Source organism: Carassius carassius, chromosome 39 (genome assembly GCF_963082965.1).
Source record: "Carassius carassius chromosome 39, fCarCar2.1, whole genome shotgun sequence".
Taxonomy (NCBI): domain Eukaryota; kingdom Metazoa; phylum Chordata; class Actinopteri; order Cypriniformes; family Cyprinidae; genus Carassius; species Carassius carassius.
The window spans coordinates 13,675,996-13,698,505 of record NC_081793.1 but is presented as its reverse complement, the minus strand read 5'-3'; the positions used below and the strand labels follow the sequence as shown (position 1 = coordinate 13,698,505).

At 38.3% G+C, this 22,510-nt stretch overlaps 1 protein-coding gene across 1 annotated transcript in view; it reads right to left on the bottom strand.

Moving 5' to 3' along the window:
* The window catches only part of LOC132121423 (protein shisa-9A-like), a 32,642-nt gene that overhangs the window by 5,338 nt on the left and 4,794 nt on the right, over positions 1-22,510 (bottom strand). The window contains exon 3 of the mRNA XM_059530781.1: positions 3,408-3,533. Within this exon, the coding sequence (XP_059386764.1) occupies positions 3,408-3,533 (126 nt within the window). The remainder of the gene's footprint in view (positions 1-3,407; positions 3,534-22,510) is intronic.

Genomic DNA, 22,510 nt, shown 5'->3' with positions numbered 1-22,510 from the left:
AAGACCAAATAAGGAAACAGAAAGTTCATAAACGTAACAGTTCGCCCCCTCCCGGAACGGTGTGTCTTCGCACTGCAAGAGGAATACCAGCGGAGGGAGGGTGGGGGATCTGGAGGCGGGCGTGGGGTAGGCAAGAGGCAGGCGAAGAGGGAGCAAGAAGGTAGGAACCAGGACGGAGTGGATGGAGGGAGGAGCCCGGAGCAGGAGGAGCCAGATGGTGCTCCAGAGACCAGCCAGGATGGAGATCCACGGTGGAGTCGACGGCGGGAGGAGCCATGGTGGAGAATGGGCCGACGACACCAGGGGGCCGACAGATGGAGACTGCACCGGTGGGTGAGGAGCCCAAGATGGAGCAGCGCAGCCGCAGAGCCAGGGTGAAGCCGAGGATCCGGAGAGCCTAGGTGAAGCAGAAGGCTCAGGCGACCAAGGTGGAGGCGGGGCCCTGGAAGACTGCTGCAGAGCCGGAGTGACTGAGAATGGAGGTGGAACTAGAGGGAAGGAGGAGCCTGACAGAGCCGGAGGGATGGAGTGACGAGGTGTAGCCAGAGGAATGGAGTCCCGAGGCGGCGGATGGTCGACGACTGACCAAGGTGGAGCCGGAGGAATGAGGGAGCATGGTGGAGCAGGTGGGATGCCAGGCCACGGTGGAGACGAGGGAGCTAAGAGCCAAACCGGAGCCGCTGGGTTGAAGGACCGAGGAGGAGTCCAGGGCTCGGAGGCTGGAGGCGGAGACAGGGAATCCATACGCCAAGGTGGAGCTGGAGACTGGAAGTCCTGCGGCGAACCATCGCACCCAGATGGCGCGGACTGAGGGTGAGCTGCGGGACTGACTGGTACCAGCAGAGATGAGGTCGAAGAACTGGCTGGTCTAGGAGAAGAAGAGAGAGGCAGGATGGGAGAAAACACAGGAGGATCACGGCTGGACAGAGCCAGCAGGGAGACAGGAGGTACGGAGCTGGATTGAACCAGCGGAAATGGAGCAGGGGAACTGGCAGGTCTAGGAGGAGGTGGGAGAGGGAGGCTGGGAGGGAATACAGGAGATTCGGGGCTGGGCGGAACCAGCTGAGAAACAGAAAACTCAGGGCTGGGCGGAACCAGCGGAGAAACAGAAGACTCAGGGCTGGGTGGAACCAGCGGAAATGGAGCAGAGGAACTGACTGGAGGAAGTGGGAGTGGGAGACTGAGAGGGTATACAGGAGGATCAGGGCTGGATGGAACCAGCAGAGAAACAGGAAATGCAGGGCTGGATGGAACCAGCGTAGAAACAGGGGATTCAGGAATTACCTCCATAAACCAGTCCATAAGGTCCATAAATTGCTCCATACAAATTTCAGAAACCGAATACAGCTCACCCTCAGTCGCTGAAGTGTGGGCAGGGCTTTCCTCCATGCCCTCGATCTCCACTAAAACTCCCACGACGCACGGTGTTGCCGGCTCACACACCTGGTCAGTTGCGCTCTCGAGGTCCTGCTCCCTGTCGATGAAAGGCTCGGGCTCTGCGGCTGTGGTGGGCTCTGGCTCCATGCTGCGTGATGGCGGCTGGCTGGTCTCTGGGTCGGGAGTGGGGCTGGAGATATCCTCTTCGGCGGTGCAGATGGTCCATGAAGATTCATTTTTCTCCAGCACCCACTCCACGAAAGCGGCGAAATCCTCTCGGGACCGTTCGCTGGTAGGCGTGCCTTACACCGCTCGCTCAGGCTGGTGTAGTAGAAATTTGAGAGCGAGCGGTCGGGGAAGTGGGTAAGGCACGCCAGATCGAGAAAGTCCCTGGTATGGTCCTCCAGCGAACGGTCCAGTTGCTCCAGGCACAGGAGTTGGACTGCTGGAATCGCCATTCCGGGAGAGGGAGGAAAACAAAAACCAAAAAGAAAGAAAAACGCCGCTAACTAAACTGTTTTGGTCCGTGATTCTGTTACAGTTGGGTATTAGCTGGTGTAGGAATAAAGTGCTCGAGGAGGGTCTTGATCAAATGAGGAGTTTACTGAACATCGAAGGAGATTACAGACTATATACAACACATTAACATCATTATAACATCAAATGAACTCACATCACATTAGGTTAGGTTACAATATTAATCACGGATGAGGAAGAACTGAACAGACAGGGTATTTGAGAACACAGGAGGTAATCAGGGAACTGGAGACAGGTGGGGAATAATCAATTAACAAAACAAGAACAGGAAGAAGACCAAATAAGGAAACAGAAAGTTCATAAATGTAACAATATGACACTGAATACTGCAGTAATTGTTGTTGAAAATTACATTTTAAAATGTATTAAAAGGGTCCTATGATGAAATTTCAAGTCTCTCTTTCTTTTTAGGAGTGTTACAAGCTGATTGTGCATAGATAAGAACCCTGAAGTTGCAAAGACTAAAGTCTCAAAACCAAGGAGATATTCTTTATCAAAGTTAAGACTCTGCAACGCCCCCCTAAAATGGCTCATTCAAACACGCCCCCACATGTCTACGTCACTGTGTTGAAATATTTGTGTAATGCTGCCTAAATATTCATGCAAAGAAAGAAGGCGTGCTTTCAGTAACCACAGGCATGGTGCATTCAAGTTATGTCGGATACATCGTATCGCACATGAAAGCCACCACAAAGTCGTAATTACAAGTCTTAACCATCCGTGGCTTGTGTACTGCAAACCCATATGAGCTTCATCACTGTGTCTGTCACGCGACTCTGTTCCCCTTTCGGGCTTAAACTGATGGTAAAACTAAGGACATTATTAACTGTCTTTACATTTATTTTGAAAGATGAAGCTCATGATTATAGAAAGGGGCATTACATTTCCGACGAGTGTTTGCTGTGTTCAGCCAATCACAATGCATTGGGTCAGTTGGCCAATCAGAGCAGACTGCACTTGTCAGAAGGAGGGACTTTGAAGAAAACGACGGTTTAAGAGTGACAGGGCATAAAGGACCTACAATAATGTACAGTATTTGAAAAATAATGTGTTTTTTTAAAGCATGTCATCTTATTCTATACCAAATACACAAAATAATGATCTTTAAAAAAGCATCATATGACCACTTTAAAATAGAAAACTATTACTTCATACACACACACACGCACACACACACACGCACACACACACACACACACACACACACACACACACACACACACACACACACACACACACACATATATATATATATGCTAATGATATATTTTTTAAAGTCAACTGCAATGAAGTACAGTGACTCTCTTTCAATACAGACCCAATAAGATTTGGGAGAAGTCTTATTCTGGGATTCATTAATCATTTGTAAAATATTCTGTGGTAAATGCTATGTTCAGTAAGAGGAATAATTTATGAATGTTGTACAGGAAAGATCCACATTAGAGTATAACACTGACATGCTAAAAATGATCCTTTTGAGTATACATCCTTACCCACAGCCTTCAGTGAGGCATATTTGTTGAGCTCTTTTGCCGATTGCTGGTGCTCATAGACATGGGACAGCTGGCTGAGGGTTGGATACGGGTGTGTTTGCATCATGTTGTTTATCTGGCCGCCTTCTGCAAACATAAAAAAAATATATATAAAAAAAAATATTGTTAAAGGGTTGCATCATTATTTTGTCTTAATTTACAGCATTTTCTTAGTCATCCCTAATAATATGTCTTGTTTACTGCTGACGTATGTCACTTGGGATTCATTTGCCACTAATAATAAAAGAGAAACAGACACCTAAAGGCTCTAAAACTTTCTCTGCATACAGTAGGTCGCAGGCAGATAAAAAAAGAACTTGACTGAATGGATCTGATAATGAGCTGTTTGATATGTAAGTGCGGTTAGTGTCACAACCCGGTCCAATATGTCTCCTTTGATGTGACAGACAAAGAATAAGCATTAGTATGTATATACAACCAGTCCCATTGATTTCCTCCCTTGACTTCCTCTGGTTCAAAGAGATGAATTTTCAGTGGTGAGTGACGATCAAAGAGGTGTAACCTGCGTGGCAGAGCTGTCAGCGCAGAGCTCCTGTTGTGACTAATTAATCACTTAGCCCTGCAGCAGGGTTGCTGACACATGTCTGCACTGAGCACCGGGTAGTGAGTCATACCACACCAGACATCGCACAGATTACTGCTCAACAGAACTTCAGAAAAACACTATAGACTACTGTACACAAATTAGCACTTAGAATGCTTGTTTTCTCTAATGTTTTCATCAAATAACAACAGATTATTTCTCTCTGTTTTGCTAAAGAGTGTGGAAAATATTGTTTATTTGCTAATAGTACATCATTATTTTCTGTTATGTAATGTTAAAAATTGGATGACTCAGGGAAACAGATACTGAGCGCTTTGAGTGCACAGACTCGTACTGTGCAAACTTCACATGAATGTCTGGACTTATGTACACTATTATTTAAAAGTTTGGGCTCAGTAATTATTTTTGTTTTTAATACAATTTATATTTTTATTCAGAAGGGGTGAATTTATTTGCTCAACAACTGTCAAGGATTTCAAAATGTTACAGATAAATGTTCTTTTGAACTTTCTATTCATTGAAGAATCCTGAAAAAAAAGATTATCAAGGGTTCTACAAAAAATATTAAGCAGAATAACAGTTTTCAACATATTAATAAAAAGCAAACAAGTATATAGGAATGATTTCTGAAGGATCACGTGACACTGAAGACTTGAGTAATAGCTTCTGAATATTCAGGTTTGCTCAACACAGGAATAAATACAAATTTAAATATATTACAAAAGAAAACATTTATTTTAAACTGATATTTCACAGTATCACTGTATTTACTGTATTAAAGAAATTTTGCCTTGGTGAACATAAAACAATTCTTTTAAAAACATGAAAAAAACATTACAGAGCCTACACCTTGAACGGTTGTGTTCATGGGTGATTCTTCAATTAGAGGAACTTTTTGTGCCCTTAAAATTATTTAAAATTTTATTTTAATCTCATTTCAAAAGTCAGATAGCTTTGAAATGTTTTAGTCTGTCTCTTTAATTACATTTTCTGAGTTTCTTTTTTTTTTGGTTAGTGTGTAATCGGCAGAAATTCACTGTATTATTAAAAAAGTCCTATTTTTAATTTATTTATGTGTAACACACACACACACACACACACACATACATACATATATATATATATATATATATATATATATATATATATATTTTTTTTTTTTTTTTTTTTTTTTGAGTATTAATATCCGATAAATATTTAATCTCTAACGGGCAAATGTAAATAGGACATTATTAAGTGGGCTGAGTCTCCTTCTCCAAGTCCAAAGAACTGTGACCTCTTCTGTGACCCCTGGCAAACTGTAAGTGGCAAGATGAGCACATAATAACTGTGTGAACCATAAAAAAAACAAGAATCAATTTCAAGTTTGCCAAGGTCAAAAAATTTAATAAACTTCAAGAAGCCCAGAAGAAGCTCATAAAAAAATAAAAAAAACATAAACACCTCTTTTTTGAAGAACATTTGTTGTTTTTTTGGGCCAAAACTTTCCTGTTAACCATACATGCTGTTCATTTTGTACACCACAGACTTTTCGGCCTACTCTTTTGAAAATTTGACAGAAGTAGCAGATAAGTGGGAGTGATCCCATGCTTGGTTCTATTCAATTTCCTGGGTATCTTAGTGTTTGTTTTGTTTTGTGTAAGAAGCTGACTCATCTCCACTGGGAGAACTTCCTCCCAAGTGTTTGGTTGCAAATTGCCTTTACACCATCTTGTCCTTGTGCTATCGCTCTCGTCATGGCAACACAAGCATTTGTGCACTGTTTGTGGTGCATGCAGCCACCCACGTGCTAAGCAAGCTCAGTGTTCACAACTGATGGACCTTCGGTGTTTGTTCTCATGTTGTGAAATCTCCACTATAGCCTGCCAAACAAGGAAACATTGACATGCATTAATTAGCAATTGTTATCTGTCACTGAAGAGAAAGATGGTTTTGTTGGGGTCACATCCAACTTAGCAAATAGTGGACTGCAGTGTGATCTGCTGTGATGGATCGGGTTTTAATAAAATATGTAAACGGCCCACAGTGGATGATCCCTGTCACATGGATATAATACAGACCTATAGGGGCAATTGTTGAAATTTAGCTTAAGTGGTCTCAGCCTTCATCAGCATGAGCTCAGAGGAACTTTTCTTTCTTGAAGTCTGAGAGGTTTAGAGTATGAATCTTGCTCAACAATATGACGATATATCAGTCAGTGTTTATTTTGTTTGTATTTAGTTTTTCTGTGACATCACTAACAGCTGTGTGATGTCACTTATATATCCAGGTCTGCTTTGACTAGATGGAAGCGGATGCGAGTGTAAAGTTTCAACCTAAGGAAAAGATTCAGTGAAATGACAGCTTACAGCGGTTGCTGTTTTCACCAAATGTGAAGCGAGATAACAGAATTTTAAGAGTGGTGACAGCTGAGTTTGTCACAGTTTTTAAGGGAGGTAATGAGTTAAAAGAATAAAAATAGTCTATGCAAACTTGCCTGCTATATTTATAGTGGAAATGTATACATGTATGTAATGTGTATGTATCAGGACCCGACAATAAGAATAGTGCACTGACCCTGGAGAGTATTTATGAATTTATCATTACATTTTGTCTTTTTTATTAATTTATTTTTTACAACCTTTTTAAATTAATGAGAATTTTAGTAAACTCTTTTTTTTTTTTTTTTTTTTAGAAAACAATGTTTACATACATTTACATACATGTTTACATAGATTCTACATTGTAGAATCTGCAAAATGTTAATAATTTTATCAATGTAACAGTTGTTAACATAAGCTCACAAACGCAAAGTGATATAGCTGAATTTACACAAATGACCCCACTCAAAGGTTACCCATCTGTTACCTGGATGAACAGTTTTGTTACACTACCAACTTTTCTTCAGAAAATCTTCCAGATCCTGAACAGTCTTCTTTGATTGTCCAGCATCTTCTGCATATTTTAACACTTTCCAGCAGAAACAGTATGATTTTTAAAATCTTTTCACACAATTAATGGACACAGCTATTACAAAAATGTGCAAACATTTACTAATGCTCAAAAAGGCAACACAGTGCATAAAGAGGTGAAAACTATTGAACAGGATGGACGTGTGCAATTTATTTATTTTTATTTTTTTTGTAGAAATGTCATTAAGACTGCATTTCAGAAGTTAAATATGATAAACACATGTTTCCTAGAAGACAAATTAAGTAAAATTTGTCCTGAATCCCCGGCCCTTAATGCATCATGTTGCTTTCTTGGGCATTAGTGAATGTTTGCACCTTTTGTTAACAATAGATGTGTACAATCAAACAGTTTTGATTGACAGGTTCATTTGTATAAATTCAGTTGTTATTTTGTCTTGTGGACTATATGTAAACATCTGTTACATGAAATACAGCGCAGTGCTAAATTAAAAAAAAAACAAGATGCAAATTTTTCAATTTCATTTATTTTCTTAAAATTATTAACACTTTGCAGTTTCTGCAAAGTGAATGTAAACTTACGACCACAACTATACTCTGTTTATATGGCAGTGGCACATTACATTTAATTTATTTTGTGATTTTACTGACTTGATTAACTTGACCAGTATTATTTGTCACTATTAATAACACCCATTCAAACAGACAGATAGCAGAAGAGGATGAATAGAAGTATAAGCTGCTCAGAAAAAGTAAGGTCACAATTCATTGTAACTGTAAGAAGAGGGCACAATCCTGTGAAACAGCTGCGGATGGGCGATAGAAAAGTGTGTATGAAAGCTGTTTGCTTCTATCAGGATCCACTATTGTGCTCTAAATGGGCTAGCTTGAGGAAGGCAGAAAGTTTTCTTTCTTGAAAAATTAAGTCAAAGTGCACTTGATCATAAAGGTTAGCTTTAAGTGTTCGACCTCTTGCCTTCTGTGTACAGCTACTTCACACTGCATGACACATGACAAGAGGAGAATGATAATGTTTGGAATAATTGAGATTGTTTTAAATTAAATGTTTATTCAGTGATGTTTCTATACTTACCAAGGCTGCATTTGAACAGCATTACTGTAATACTGTAATAATTGAATAATAACTGAGCACCATATCACCATATTAGAATGGTTTCTGAAGGATCATTTGGCATTGAAGACTGGAGTAATGACTGCTGACAATTCAGCTTAGCCATCACAAGGATAAATTTCACTTTTGTGAAAACTGTTTAGAAAACAGTTATTTTTAATTGGAATAATATTTTACAATATTGCTGTTTTTACATTTTGTTCAAATAAATGCAGCCTTGGTGAGCACAAAAGACGTCTTTCAAAAACATAAAAAATCTTAATTATTCCAAACCGCAGTGAATACACTGGCAAATGGACAATGGGTAAACGTTGATAAAAAGAGATCAGTTTTTTCACAAAGGGCAAGATGACAATACAGTATACAGTGTAAACCATGTTTAATATCCATAAATGTGCCAACACTTTGAGAGAGTGTGAGATTGGACTGCTTGGTGTTATAAACACTGATGTCCTCATTATCCAGTCCATATGTTTATTTGTTCACTAGTGCTCATTAGACATGCAGGATGCTGCCTCTCTTAAGAGAGCGCCACAGAAATCCACATAAAGTCATTACCAACAATCTACAAAATGTCACTATATTGTTGCATTTCAAACTGTTTTAGTCAAAGAAAAGATGAAGCACAATATATTTCAGATCCATGGAGCTGATGTGAGAAAGAGTATGAATTAAAAATAAGAAACAGGCAGGCACTCAAAATGAGAGAAGCATCTGAAAATCTGATTTTGAAAATTACTTATGGGGTTCAACAATAAGACTTTTTTTAGTTCAGATTTTTACCTGCAAGCCTAAAAAGATAAAGATTTGTAAATAAATATATAAAAATACATATATAAATATGCAACTCTGTCAGTTATAAATGTATAAATAAACTTTTGGAAGAAAATTATGCTAGTTGTTACAGATTTATCGTATTCAATCCATTTTAAATAATGCTCCCAATATATATTGTTTAGCCTTGACATAACTGCTTACATACTGATATAATATATTAAATAAAAAAGTACAACTTGAAATTAGTGGAAACATTAGAAAGTGGGAAATACAAGTCCATTCTTATTCTGTGAAAATAATTCAGATTTACAAACCCGATTCCAAAAAAGTTGGGACACTGTATAAATTTGAATAAAAACAGAATGCAATGATGTGGAAGTTTCAAATTTCAATATTTTATTCAGAAAGCAACATAGATGACATATCAAATGCTTAAACTGAGAAAATTTATAATTTTAAGGGAAAAATAAGTTGGCATCAACACATCTCAAAAAAGTTGGGACAAGGCCATGTTTACCACTGTGTGGCATCCTCTCTTCTTTTTATAACAGTCTGCAAACGTCTGGGGACTGAGGAGAGATGTTACTCAAGTTTAGGAATAGGAATATTGTCCCATTCTTGTCTAATACAGGCTTCTAGTTGCTCAACTGTCTTGTTGCTTCTTCCTCTTTATGATTCGCCAAATGTTTTCTATGTGTGAAAGATCTGGACTGCAGGCTGGCCATTTCAGTACCTGGATCCTTCTTCTACGCAGCAATGATGTTGTAATTGATGCAGTATGTGGTCTGGTATTGTCATGTTGGAAAGGTCTTCCCTGAAAGAGACGATGTCTGGATGGGAGCATATGTTGTTCTAGAAGGTGGATATATAGTACCTTTTAGCATTGATGGTGCCTTTACAGATGTGTAAGCTGCCCATGCCACACGCACTCATGCAACCCCATACCATCAGTTTTCCACTTTGCCACAGTCCATTTTAAATGAGCCTTGGCCCAGAGAAAACGCCTGCGCTTCCGGATCATGTTTAGATATGGCTTCTTTTTTGACCTATAGAGTTTTAGCCGGCAACGGCGAATAGCACGGTGGATTATGTTCACCAAAAATGTTTTCTGGAAGTATTCCTGAGCCCATGTTGTGATTTCCATTACAGTAGCATTCCTGTATGTGATGCAGTGCCGTCTAAGGGCCCGAAGATCACGGGCATCCAGTATGGTTTTCCGGCCTTGACCCTTACGCACAGAGATTGTTTCAGATTCTCTGAATCTTTGGGTGGTATTATGCACTGTAGATGATAATAACTTCAAACTCTTTGCAATTTTTCTCTGAGAAACTGCTTTCTGATATTGCTCCACTATTTTTCACCACAGCATTGGGGGAATTGGTGATCCTCTACCCACCTTGACTTCTGAGAGTCTCTTTTTATACCCAATCATGTTGCCAATTGACCTAATAAGTTGCAAATTGGTCCTCAAGCTCTTCTTATATGTACATTTAACTTTTCCGGCCTCTTATTGCTACCTGTCCCAACTTTTCTGGAATTTTTAGCTCTCATGAAATACAAAATGAGCCAATATTTGGCATGACATTTCAAAATGTCTCACTGTCAACATTTGATATGTTATCTATATTCTATTGTAAATAAAATATAAGTTTATGAGATTTGTAAATAATTCCATTCCTTTTTTTACTCACAATTTGTACAGTGTCCCAACTTTTTTGGAATCAGGTTTGTACTGAAATTAAAACAAAAGAAAAAAACAACTCATTTTCAACTTATTTGAAAAAAAAAGTGATCCAAAATGTTTTAGTGCATCTAACCCGTTAAATGAATATATGCCCCCATAAACATCTATCTAGATTTCTGATAGATGCTATGAGTGAAACAACATTGGATTTTGTCTTTACATATATGTTCAAGGCCATGTAATGGATGTAGGTTCTGAAAGTAATTTATTACAGGTTCGAAATACGACTCCACATATTATGTAAGGTAAGATCCAGGCACCGCCTGAACAGTCTAAATGCTCCACTGAATCAGCTACAGAACCAGCCAAATATCATTCAACTAAATCCCCTTGAAAGCACCCGTCCTTTTCCTTAAGAATGCAAAGGTTTGCAGAACATCACTCACCTCACCCTGTCTCGTTCCAGCACCCCATAGTTAATACTTTATTGGCCTGAAAAAGAGGCTTTTATTAGATGTAGCACCTTAAGTTATGCATGGGTGTTTTTCTTCACATATCTGGGTCAGCAGCCTCTTGTGTGTCTAAAACAGCAGATAAACACTTCCAGCTTTTACACAGTTGGACAGTGCCATTATAATAGGCCTGTGGATATTAAAGAAAATGATTACGCTTTCGTTTGACAGCTTCTACTATGCAATTTTTCATGAGAAAAGTAAAAATTGCTCTGCTCTCCAGGAATCACTTGAATTAAGAGAATAGCCATTAACTGAATAGAACAGCAGATGTGTTGTATACGTGCCCTACTGTATGTTCACTGCAGCTGCTGATGCATAAAATGTCACCAGTTTGATTGGAGAGATCAGTCCTTGTTAGACTGATGATGGATGGGCTTGATCGCCATTCCACCTTTGATTTGGGGTTTTGTAATAAAGGCAATGTTAATTAAACAAACATTGGTAATTGGAGATCTATCTATCTGCTTCTGTCTGTCTGTCTGTCTGTCTGTCTGTCTATCTATCTATCTATGTATCTATCTATCTATCTATCTATCTTATCTATGTGTTTCTAGACTCTCATTTTACTGGGATGCAGACAGGGCCGTATTAACCATTGGCCAAGGCGGGGCCTGAGCAAGGAGGGGGCCCGTGATTGGCTGTGGAGTAGATTGACTGGTTTGCCAATCGGCAAAGCCACCACAACCCAACTTATTAGCACTGTTATATTATGTAAATTTCATGCATTACCATTTGAAATTGAAATGTAAAGTCTGAATTGGGTTTACCAATCAAATGCATTCATTCTATATTTAACTTTTGAACTATATGTGCACGCCGTTGATCGCTGCCCAGCATGTCTGCATTTACCTCTCTTCACTTCGTTCTACAGTAATCTGGAAATGGCTGCAGAGAGAACAATATTCGATAAGTAAAAATGACAAAAATTCTTAGATAGAGGAGCTCAAAAAAATTTAAACTTAAATACAAATAACAGAAAAAACATGATTTAGTAAATTCCCCAGCTATCAGGTTATTTTACTAAAGCTGATGATGGAGTGGAAGTTGTTTGATCATTATTGTGATGGGGGGCCCTGCAGTAATCATAGCCCTGGGTTCCAGTGTGGTCTTAATGTGTCCCCAATTGTGTCCATTTTAATGCTGTTTTGGATAAAAATAATCTTTACCAGCAGCACAGAGTCGTTCACAACCTGCAAATGCAATACATTTCATAAACCTTGATCTGGAAGCTTTTAAAATGTTTTCAAAAAAGTCATGCTTTTGCTTTTGTCAAGCATTCAAAGCTCTCATGGAATTATTTATATGAATCTATTTGAATTTTAGTTAATTGTAATTGCTTTTCTTTACATTCAAATTTTAATGGCTATTCTGCATCCTGATCAGTTCAGGAAATCGAAATTTAAGAGGCAGAACAGAACAGAAGGCAGAAATGGCAGAATGTACAGAAATATCTCTTAATGAAACTTACTCTGCCAACTGTGGGTAGTAATAGCTTACATTAATAGCATCAGGCAAATAGTGCAGAATATTGTGAATAAGATGCAATCTTATGCCTAATTTACATAGAAAGCGGGTGTTTTTTTTCTGCTGAATAGAATGACAGGTTTTCAATTTAAATACTGAAACTGCAGCACTATTTAATGGTGCAAGAGTATTTACTGGTTGGTTAAACTCTGTTGCACTGAAATAACGTAAGTGATGCAAAAGTGAGGCAACAGTGACTTCGCCCCAGGATCTTGTTGACATTGCTAGACCCGAGTGAAAATCACAAAAATATTTTGGCGGAAAACATGTTTGCATCTGCTTTACTATCTGTCTGTCAATCAAACCTATGCCATCTGTTTAATACCCCCATTTATTACTATTAATATATTTACTATGATTTATCTTTGTGTCATTTCTAACCATCCGCTGCATCTGTGTCTGCATCTGTCTGAAAATCCCCAGACTCCTCAGAGTGTTTTGAGGTTAAATATGTCAAGGTTATCACAAAGCACATAGACTGAGAACAAGTCAACAATGTGACTATAAGATACCTTTCCAGTTTCTCATTAAAGATGCAGGAGGGTATTTCAGGAGCTGCACATCCCTCTGGGATGGAAGCGGCAGAAGGGCATCTGAGTTTGCAAGTGATATCTTCTGCAAATCAGAGAGGACTATTCTCTGCGTGTCCCCCTCTTGCTCTTGACATTAGCAAAATGCAGCCATGGCAGGAAGAGGGAAGCACTGTGATTGCCAGATGTCAAGTATCATCAGCCGTGAGGCACTCATCCCCTCTCTGTAACACCATTGTTTTGAGGGTTTTGTTGTATGCTTTGGGTACGAATGAGCATGTGGACTGTGAGGTCATATGAGGCTACTGTTAATTAAGTCACACGTCTTTTGCATGACAATTTTAATGTGATGGAAAAAGCATGAATTTAGCAGAAAATATTCTGAAATGTAAAACAGTGAGCATGAAATAAATAACTATATGTCAAATAATGAATAAGTTCTGTTAAGTATGTATTTTTTTTTCAATGGTCTGGGGTAAAATCTGCAATAAGAGTAAATATAGTCAACTGTTTCTGTAAGGAAATATTTCTAACTGTTAAATCCTGCAGTCATTCAACTTTTTCCATTAAAACAAATTTTTGATAATCAAAATATATATTTAAACATATTTCCCATGAAAATAATTTTTTCATGCCTTAACATTTTACACACTTACTGCATTTATTATACAGACACAGAACCATAAATATGCAGATTAATCTCCACCTCCACACGGTTAATTGAAGTAGTAAACGCTACATAATGGCAAGCGACAATATTGGATTAATTCAGACAGATATGTTTAAACCAGAAAATGTTTCTGAAGAAGAGGAAGAGTGAATTATACAGGGTCGTCTACAAGTTGATGTATCAGAGTGTTAAGGCATTTTATGTATCGCTCTCTACAACGTTGGTGTTCCGATCTCTAGCTGGGGTGCCCATGAGCTCGGCTAGAGGGCACCCCATCCTGTACCCGTTACCACTCACCCAGGACTCCATTTCCCATAATCCTCTGCCTGGACACATCATCAATTGCAATCACCTGTTGTTCATCAGATCTCATCATCAGTTTACAGCTGCCTCACATTAGAAGGACTTTAAAAGTAGCACACACACTCTCTGACTTGACAGGTGATTGAATGTTTAACCTCCCGTGTCTTAGCTTCTGTGTTTCCTGGTTTTTGTGTTTGATGACTGGACTGATACCATGTTTTTGATTTATTGCTGCCTGCCCTGACCATTGTCTGTTTTGTAGATAACTATTTTGCTTGTGCCATGGATGTTATTATTTGCTGCTGTTTGACCGGCATCTGCTCCAGAACCTACAGAGGTGTCAGTGGTATCCACTTATCAGCTCTCAGTCTGTCCTGTCATGACCAAGGAGGTCGTCTTTGAACTCTCTGCTTGTCCTGTCTTTGTCTAAGGGGCTGCCCCTGAACTCTCTGCTTGCCCTGTTATGGCAAAAGATGCTGTTTCTAAACTATCCTTCTCTCTAAATTCTGCTGTTCTATATGATTTTGAACTGTCTGTCTTGCCAGTTTCAGTGAATGAGTCTAATTATGAATTGTCTGCACATCCTGTTTTCCCTAATGAATCAAATTATGGACTGTCTGCCTGTCCAGTTCTCCCATATGTGTCTGATTTTGAACAGTTTGTCTGTACCACTTCAGTCAATGCATCTATGTTTAGACCTTTTTTCTGTCTAGTAACTGTCAAGAAGGCCATCAATTTACTTGTAATACTGTGTGTCATGGCCAAGGAGACTACTGATAAACTCTCTGTCTTCTACCTTGGTCTTTGGGGCAATAAGTAGACTGGTTGTTTCCTATGTTTCAGTTCCTATGAGGTCTCAGTCTCAGTCCTGGTATCCTCATTCATATGCTCCACCGTGGGGGTCTTCTTATCTGCTCTGGTGGTCTTCTGCTCCATCTGCTCCACTGTGGTGGTCTTCTGCCTTGCTCTGGTGGTCTTCTGCTTCATTTGCTCTGTCTTGATAGTCTCTAGCTCCGTTCTCCTAATCCGCAGTCTCTGCTCTGGCTCCCTGCTTTACCTTTGCTCCGGGTTCCACCTTGGCTCTCTGCTCCACAGGCCCCTCCTTAGCTTTCTGTCTCGGCGGCTCTGCCTCAGTCACCCGTTTCCTCAGTTCCTCATGAACCTGGCCCTCCATCCCTCCCTTTGTTCTGCCTCTGCTCCACCTCCCTCCTGGACTATGGTTTGTGAGTGTCTGGAAGCAATTCCTTTTTAGGGGGAGTGGGGGTGCTCTGTCACAATCTCTAGCTAGAGCACACCACATCCTGCACACTTTACCACTCACCCCAGACTCCATGTCCCATAATCCTCTGCCTGGACACACCATCAATTGCAATCACCTGTTGTTCATCAGATCTCATCATCAGTTTACAGCTGTTTCACATTAGAAGGACTTTAAAAGTAGCACACACACTCTCTGATGTTGCTGGTGATTGAATGTTTAGCCTCCCACTGTCTTGCCTTCTGCGTTGTTCCCGTTTGCAAACATCTACCTTTTAAAAATTAACATCCTTAGAAATGCTTTGCTTAAGATATGAATTTAAAATATATAGGGGATCATCATTTAATGAGTCTTGCATCATAAAGTTTGAAAACCTTGAGAGTATTTACAGCTTGCATTTTTACTCATTGGATAGAAGGTATAAATGCCCTGCAAGACATTTGAGATAAATAATAAACTGATCACTCGATCTGCCTTAGGAGCTTGTTCAATCTGCATAGCTAAATGTTAACTCCTTCCAAGTGGCAGTATGTCAGCAATTGGGATGTTGCGGGCTGTGCAGTCCACACATGGATTGAGCATTTTATTTATGTCAAATATATTGTTGAGATCACATATTCAAGTCCAAAGTGCCTCTTCAAGACCTCCTCTCTTGTTCTCTATTTGTCTGCCATTATTTTCCAATTGAAGGATCATTCCAGGATATGAGAAGGGGTGACAGCAGCAGTATTGGAGAAATGGTGCTGCAAGGCAATGGATCTTGTGCCATTAAATGAAAAAAAAAAAACTGATGCCAAGGCACACTGTTCTTCCAAGGGTGAAAAATCCTTGTAAAAGGTAATCTCATATGGAACCTCAATAAGCCTTTGAGCAAAGTCTAAAGCTCTCTTGCCAATGGAGAACATGAGAACATGAAAGTTCAAGAGATGAGAAGCGGATTATCATATATCACAGCAGGATTACAGTGAAACATTTGTGCTGTCAGAAACAGCTTTACAAAATCATCTGTTATTTGTTTGTATTGAAGAAAATTATATGTGGATATACCATGGTGTCCTTGTGTTGGGAACAACATGTAGCTTTACTAACTTTATTTGCTGATATAAGTTATACCATTGGTTTTTGTGAATCTTAGCCAAAAAACTGGACACAGCATGTTATTTTCTCATGCTCTCATTCATTTTCTTTTGATATTCTTTATTCCCTTTTGGCATTTTTAAAAAGAAGTAGGACAGGAAACAAGCACAACAACTTAGGGGATATCCAAACCAATAATGGAGAGAGACTCGACCCTGATCACAGCTCTGTTCTAAAAGAAATGCTAAATTCATCTACATATGTAGAACAGCAAAATAAATAGGCTTTTATGAAGGAAAGCAAAATGCTTCACATATCTGTTGTTGTTAATTACAAAAACTGTGCATCCAGTCAAACTCGACACAGTATTTTGACTTAAACTAATTTGTCAACTGGCAAAAGCAGCCAAATGAGACAGATGCCAACAGGTTGCCTAACATGGAAAAACAAGATCAAACCCCATGGGTTCACAGATAAATCACTGCTGTTTCTGCATAATTATTAGTTTTCCTAGTTTACACAGATATTAAAAAAAAAAAAAAATTTGTAAGCTGTTATGCTCACCAAAGTGCATTTATTTGATAAAAATACTGTAAACACAGTAATATTGTTAAATATTATTAAATGTAATTTCCTGTGAAGCAAAATTTTCAGCAGCCATTACTCCAGTCTTCAGACTTACGTGATCCTTCAGAAATCATTCTAATGTGCTGATTTTCTGCTCAATAAATATTTCTTATTATTGAAAAACGGTTGAGCTGCTAAAAATTTTGTTTAGACACAGTGGTATGTTTTTTTTCAGCATTCTTTAATGAATAAAATGTTAAAAAGAATAACATGATAATAGAAATCTTTTGTTACATGATGCATCGTGATTTACTGTCACTTTTGACCAATTTAATCCATCATTATAATAAAATTATTCATTTCTATTAAAAAAACTTAGTGACCCAAAACATTTGAACAGTTGTGTATATTTGATTTTAAGGGATTTTTATTTTATTTACTTTTGTACAATTTGAATACTTTCAGTGCCCAATATAAAATCTGGGTCCTGAAGCTAAACTGGTTGAGAGCCACTGAGTTAGACTGATTGAATGTATAATGATGCGGCTATAATGAACTTTGTTTAACTTATTATGCTCCTGAGACAGCTGTGGGCCTCCTATCTCTCTCACACACATATACCCACAGGAACTTATTAACAGCACTGTTTCAAACTGACAAGCATCAGATCCATTCACCTTGACACCTGTTTTACAATTAATGCCAGTCATTGCCTTCAGGGGAAATTTGCCATCACTATAAAATCTGAATAACATTGCAAGCATGTCTCGGATGCTCATTATAAATTCCAACCTGGGTCCTGCCCCTGCTGTCTGGAATTACATTTATTGAGGGAGAATTCAATCATGAATACATACTCATTTTCACTGTGGCGTTTGATGGAGTGGCACTCATCCATGTTCACTGCATTAAACAAGCATATTCAATTTATTGTAGCTTAATATCGCCTGTGAAAACTGCATTTGGATCTCCTTTTGCCCTCTTGGGGAGCTGATTATTCGTTAATGAACAATGATTAATGATTCATTAATGTTACCGAGAAAAATGAAAGCTGGCTGTCCACTTAATGCTGAAGTTGAACAGACAGAGGATAGAAATGATTCCCGTTTCTGTCATGTCTAATGATAAACAGTCTGGAGTTGCTAAGTGTTCTGCAGAAAATACATTAATCTGTCATTTCCCCATGCTGCTACGTGCTACATTAAATAAATTATGCATAGTTTTTGGGCAGTGGTGTGTTGATCTAAGTATTGGGGGTTGTGTGTTTTTGTGCTAGCATGAGCGTGTCCACCATGCCAACAGATCTAATCCATCATGTAGGCAAAGGAGATCCACAAGGAATTATTCAAATCAATGTATACATGAATGGCATGTATAGGTGACAAAGGCAGTGTGGGATTGATGCCACTCAGTAGATGCTTACAGGGGAATCCCCTTCCAATGGTGCTCATTCTGCTGTCAACCCATGTGGGTTTTTGATCTAATTCAATTCTCTTTGGTGTCATTTCAGAATCTTCCATGTGTGTGTTATCTGTCTTGGACAGTGGCAGCTATCAGTTTGAAACCGGAGTGATTTTTTTTCTAGGCAGATGGACATCTCGGCAATGGCTATGGTGCAATAAAGTGAAAAACCAAAAGTGTTTCCTCCAGCTTCCCTGCTTTGCTTGATCAGCGAGCAGATCAATAGCATTCAGACTGCTTTCCTTCCAGTCCATCCGTCTTCGCTTCTTTAAATCTGCCCTGCACAAAAGCCTTCAGGATCAGCAAATCAAATTTTTGAGCAGTTCATAAGCCACTAAGTAACTGATAAGATCTTGGTGTGATATACAATCCATGTTTATTGTACTTTTAAGTTATATTGCGATACAAAAATGGTACATTTGCATTTAGATCAATGACGAATAAGAATATCCACAACAGGAAACAGGAATAGCCAACGAAAAAAAAAAAAAAAAAGTTTAAAACAGATGTCTCAAGTAGAAATGTACTGCTTGTGTGGAAGTTGATTTTATATGGTTTTCAAAAACTTTTATACCGTCATATTTTGTTTGCCTTTCTAGCAATAAGGTGCATGTTTTTGCAAGAATTTGTAACACTCAGAATGACTTGTAAGTGTTGTGTAATCCTCAGTCATTTAGATACCCAGGTTTCCTCTGTAACTGTTTACAAAGTCAACAAGTGTATGATGCCTATGGTGTTTTAAAGTCTGTTTGACATTTTGTGCTTATGCATGTTGGTAGAACCACAACTTTTGCAGTTAGAAGTTTCAAATATAGTAGTGATGAATAATAAGCAGGGGTCTGTTACCTGTACAATGACGTAACTCACTGATTAACCACCATACAATGGATTGTTGTGGAAACAAACTAGCCAGTCACAGCTGTTTCCTGAACACGGTCGCATCTCCTTCGTTGGAACCACATTAGTTCAACAATTCAGGGCCATTGTTAATGACCTCACAAGCATGTGATGGAGTAATAACTTCTGCTAATTGATTAATTTGAGATCTCTGAGATGCTGCTGTATTGGTTTTGAGAAACACTCAGCAAAAGCAAGAAATGTTGAAAAGATTCAGCTGGGAGAACATCTAGCAACCAATTAAGTTAACTGAAATCAGGTCTGTAACATGATTAGCTATAAAAAGCATGTCTTAGAGGGGCATGTCTTTTTTAGTCTCTCGGTAGTCAAGATGGGCAGAGGCTCTCCAATCTGTGAAAGAGTGTGTAAAAAATAACGTTCCTCAACATCAGATTGTCTACATCTACAGTGCATAACATCATCAAAAGATTCAGAGAAACTGGAGAAATCTCTGTGCATAAGGGACAAGGCCGAAGACCTTTGTTGGAACCATGCAAGCGAACCAAGTGTGAACGCACCATAAAGCTCTATCGTGAAAAAGGAAGCTATATGTGAACATGGTCCAGAAGCACCGTCATGTCCTGTGGGCCAAGTTTCATTTAAAATGGACTGTTTGGAAAAGCTTGAAACCTATATCAGGCAAGAATGGGACCAAATTCCAACATCAACACTACAGAAACTCATAACCTCAAAGCACATCTTCAAACTGTTTTGAAAAGAATAGGAGATATACCATGGTAAACATGGCCCCAACACAACTATTTTGAGACCTGTAGCAGGCATCAAATTTGAAAGAGCTCATTTTGTGCATAAAATTGTCGTATTTTTCAGTTTAAACATTTGTTTTCTATGTTCCATTGTGAATAAAATATTGGCTCATGTGACTTGAAATTGCAATACTTTCCATTTAGGCCACCTTATGCTGCCCACACACTACACCATTTTAGCTCTGATTTTCCACTCAGCAACAGTTTATGGAGATCACTGAAAAAGTACAAAATCTGAGGCAAAACAGTGCTACATCAGTGATGATGTTTGAATTACCAAAGACAATCTGAGAGAAGTGCTGATTATTAGCCGGCAAAATCCAGTAATTTCAATAGAAATCCATGCTATCAGGAATTTCACACGAGGGCTAAAGATTTCAAGTTGGTCAGGTTGGTTCCAGTCACGCATACGTTGCACTGTCCACCAGAACTTATTTCTGTGTAAGCTGTGCTACATACATCACTGTTGACAATAGACAATGGACCCTTTTTTGCCCATGAATCTGGCTTGTATGTGACCACACCTTACTCTAGAGTGGTGAGCCAGTCAAAGATGCAATTCGATGCTTCTATTTTAATAATAAAACCATACAAGAGAGTCGTCATTCTGTACAATGAATTTTCCCTTTCTATTTTCTCTCGCAAAAAAAATTTAAACAAAAAAAAAAAAGAAAAGAAAAAATATATATTTTTATCATGCAAAAATTTGTTTTGATTACTAGGATTGGAGTATCAAAGGTGGTATTTCCATGTGACAATGGGCACCATGGTTCTGCATGTGAAGTAAAATAAGCATTGGCATCAAGTAGCAGACCTGTACGAGCCTCGTTTCAGTGACGCACATCAGATGGCCACATATCCCTCTTTCCCCAATGTGCTGGAAGAAATAAACTGCCAGCCTGTCTTCTAGGTGTGAAATCAGAGCCAATTCTCCTTGGTTGGGTTCTCAGAGCATGGGGAGACCACGCTGACCTGAATACAATCCCAATGGGGGGTTTCTGTAGCATGGCAGCAATGGTGGCTACGGTAGCTGAGCCAACAGAAATATGCTGCTTGCCTCAAGGAGCATGAACTGTGGCCCAATAAATGAGATTGGGGTGGGGGGGGGGGGGGTATGTTGCACATGCTCTGTTCTTACACATAGTCAGCGCTTGCATCAATCCAGAAAAAGAAGAAAAAGATTGCAAAGATGGGGGGAAATGGCTTACAATGTAATTGTAAATTAAATAGATAATTATATTATCAATTAATTTATTGTATTGCCATTAGAAACACTTAAATCTTACAAACAATTAAATATCAAGTGACAAATCTTTCTTTGAAATTGTTAATTTAAAAAATATCACTCAGACAAAACAAAAATTGAAGTAAAACTACACCTAAAACTGTAAATTAATTCAAGCTAAATATTAATAAAAAATTAATTGTAAAATAAAAGCTAATTAAAAATATGAATAAAAAAATACAACGGCATATAAATTAAACTAATAACACTGTCTCTGAGCAACAAAGTAGGGGTGTTCCATTTTCAAATGAATCAGCATTTTAGAATGAATCAGCTGAATAAATTATTCACTGACTGGCTTATAAAGACAAACGCATGTCGCCACTTAGTGGCATAATGTTGTAACCTGCAGAAAGAGCTACTGTGATTTGTTTAAAGATTTAGGAGAAAAGAGAGAATAGACTCTTCATGTGTTTTAAATGAATATTACATAAAGAGTTTGATATGATCTTGGAGAGTTATGCTGGCTCTGTTAGCACTTCTGGTGGTGGCAAGAATAATGTGAACTTGTCAAATGAAAGTTTTAGCTTTGTTAAGACTTAAAAAAAAAAGGTTTGGACTAGTCTAACAATTTAGTCATCCAGTTTTTTTCTTTAAGACTGACCATAATTATATATATATATATATATATATATATATATATATATATATATATATATATATATATATATATATATATATATATATATATATATATATATATATATATATATATATATTAAATCAGTTATTAAATCATAGATTTGTCAAAGTTGAATCCAAAAATAGACTGATTACTTTTGTTGATTACCCCTTTGCTCACTGCTAGCTGGTCAAACTTGTACTTAAGACACAGTCTTAACATAGAGACTAAGTTTATGCAACTAGCCCTAGGATATGTGTGGCAGCTTTTTTAAAGGGCATTAGTGACATTCTCACACAACAATATTTAATAATAGCATTTCAAAGAGTGGACATATTATTTCAAGATGAATCACCCTGTCATTTAAAAAAGATTTCAGTATAATTTTTAGATATAAGCCTTTGGCTTTTAATAAAATAAAGTAGGAGTGAAGTTAAAAGTTTGAGATCTATTTGATGGCTTAAAAGCTTGCATGCCTCTAGACATCAAATAATCTTTTTTTTCTTCTTTTTTTTGCAATG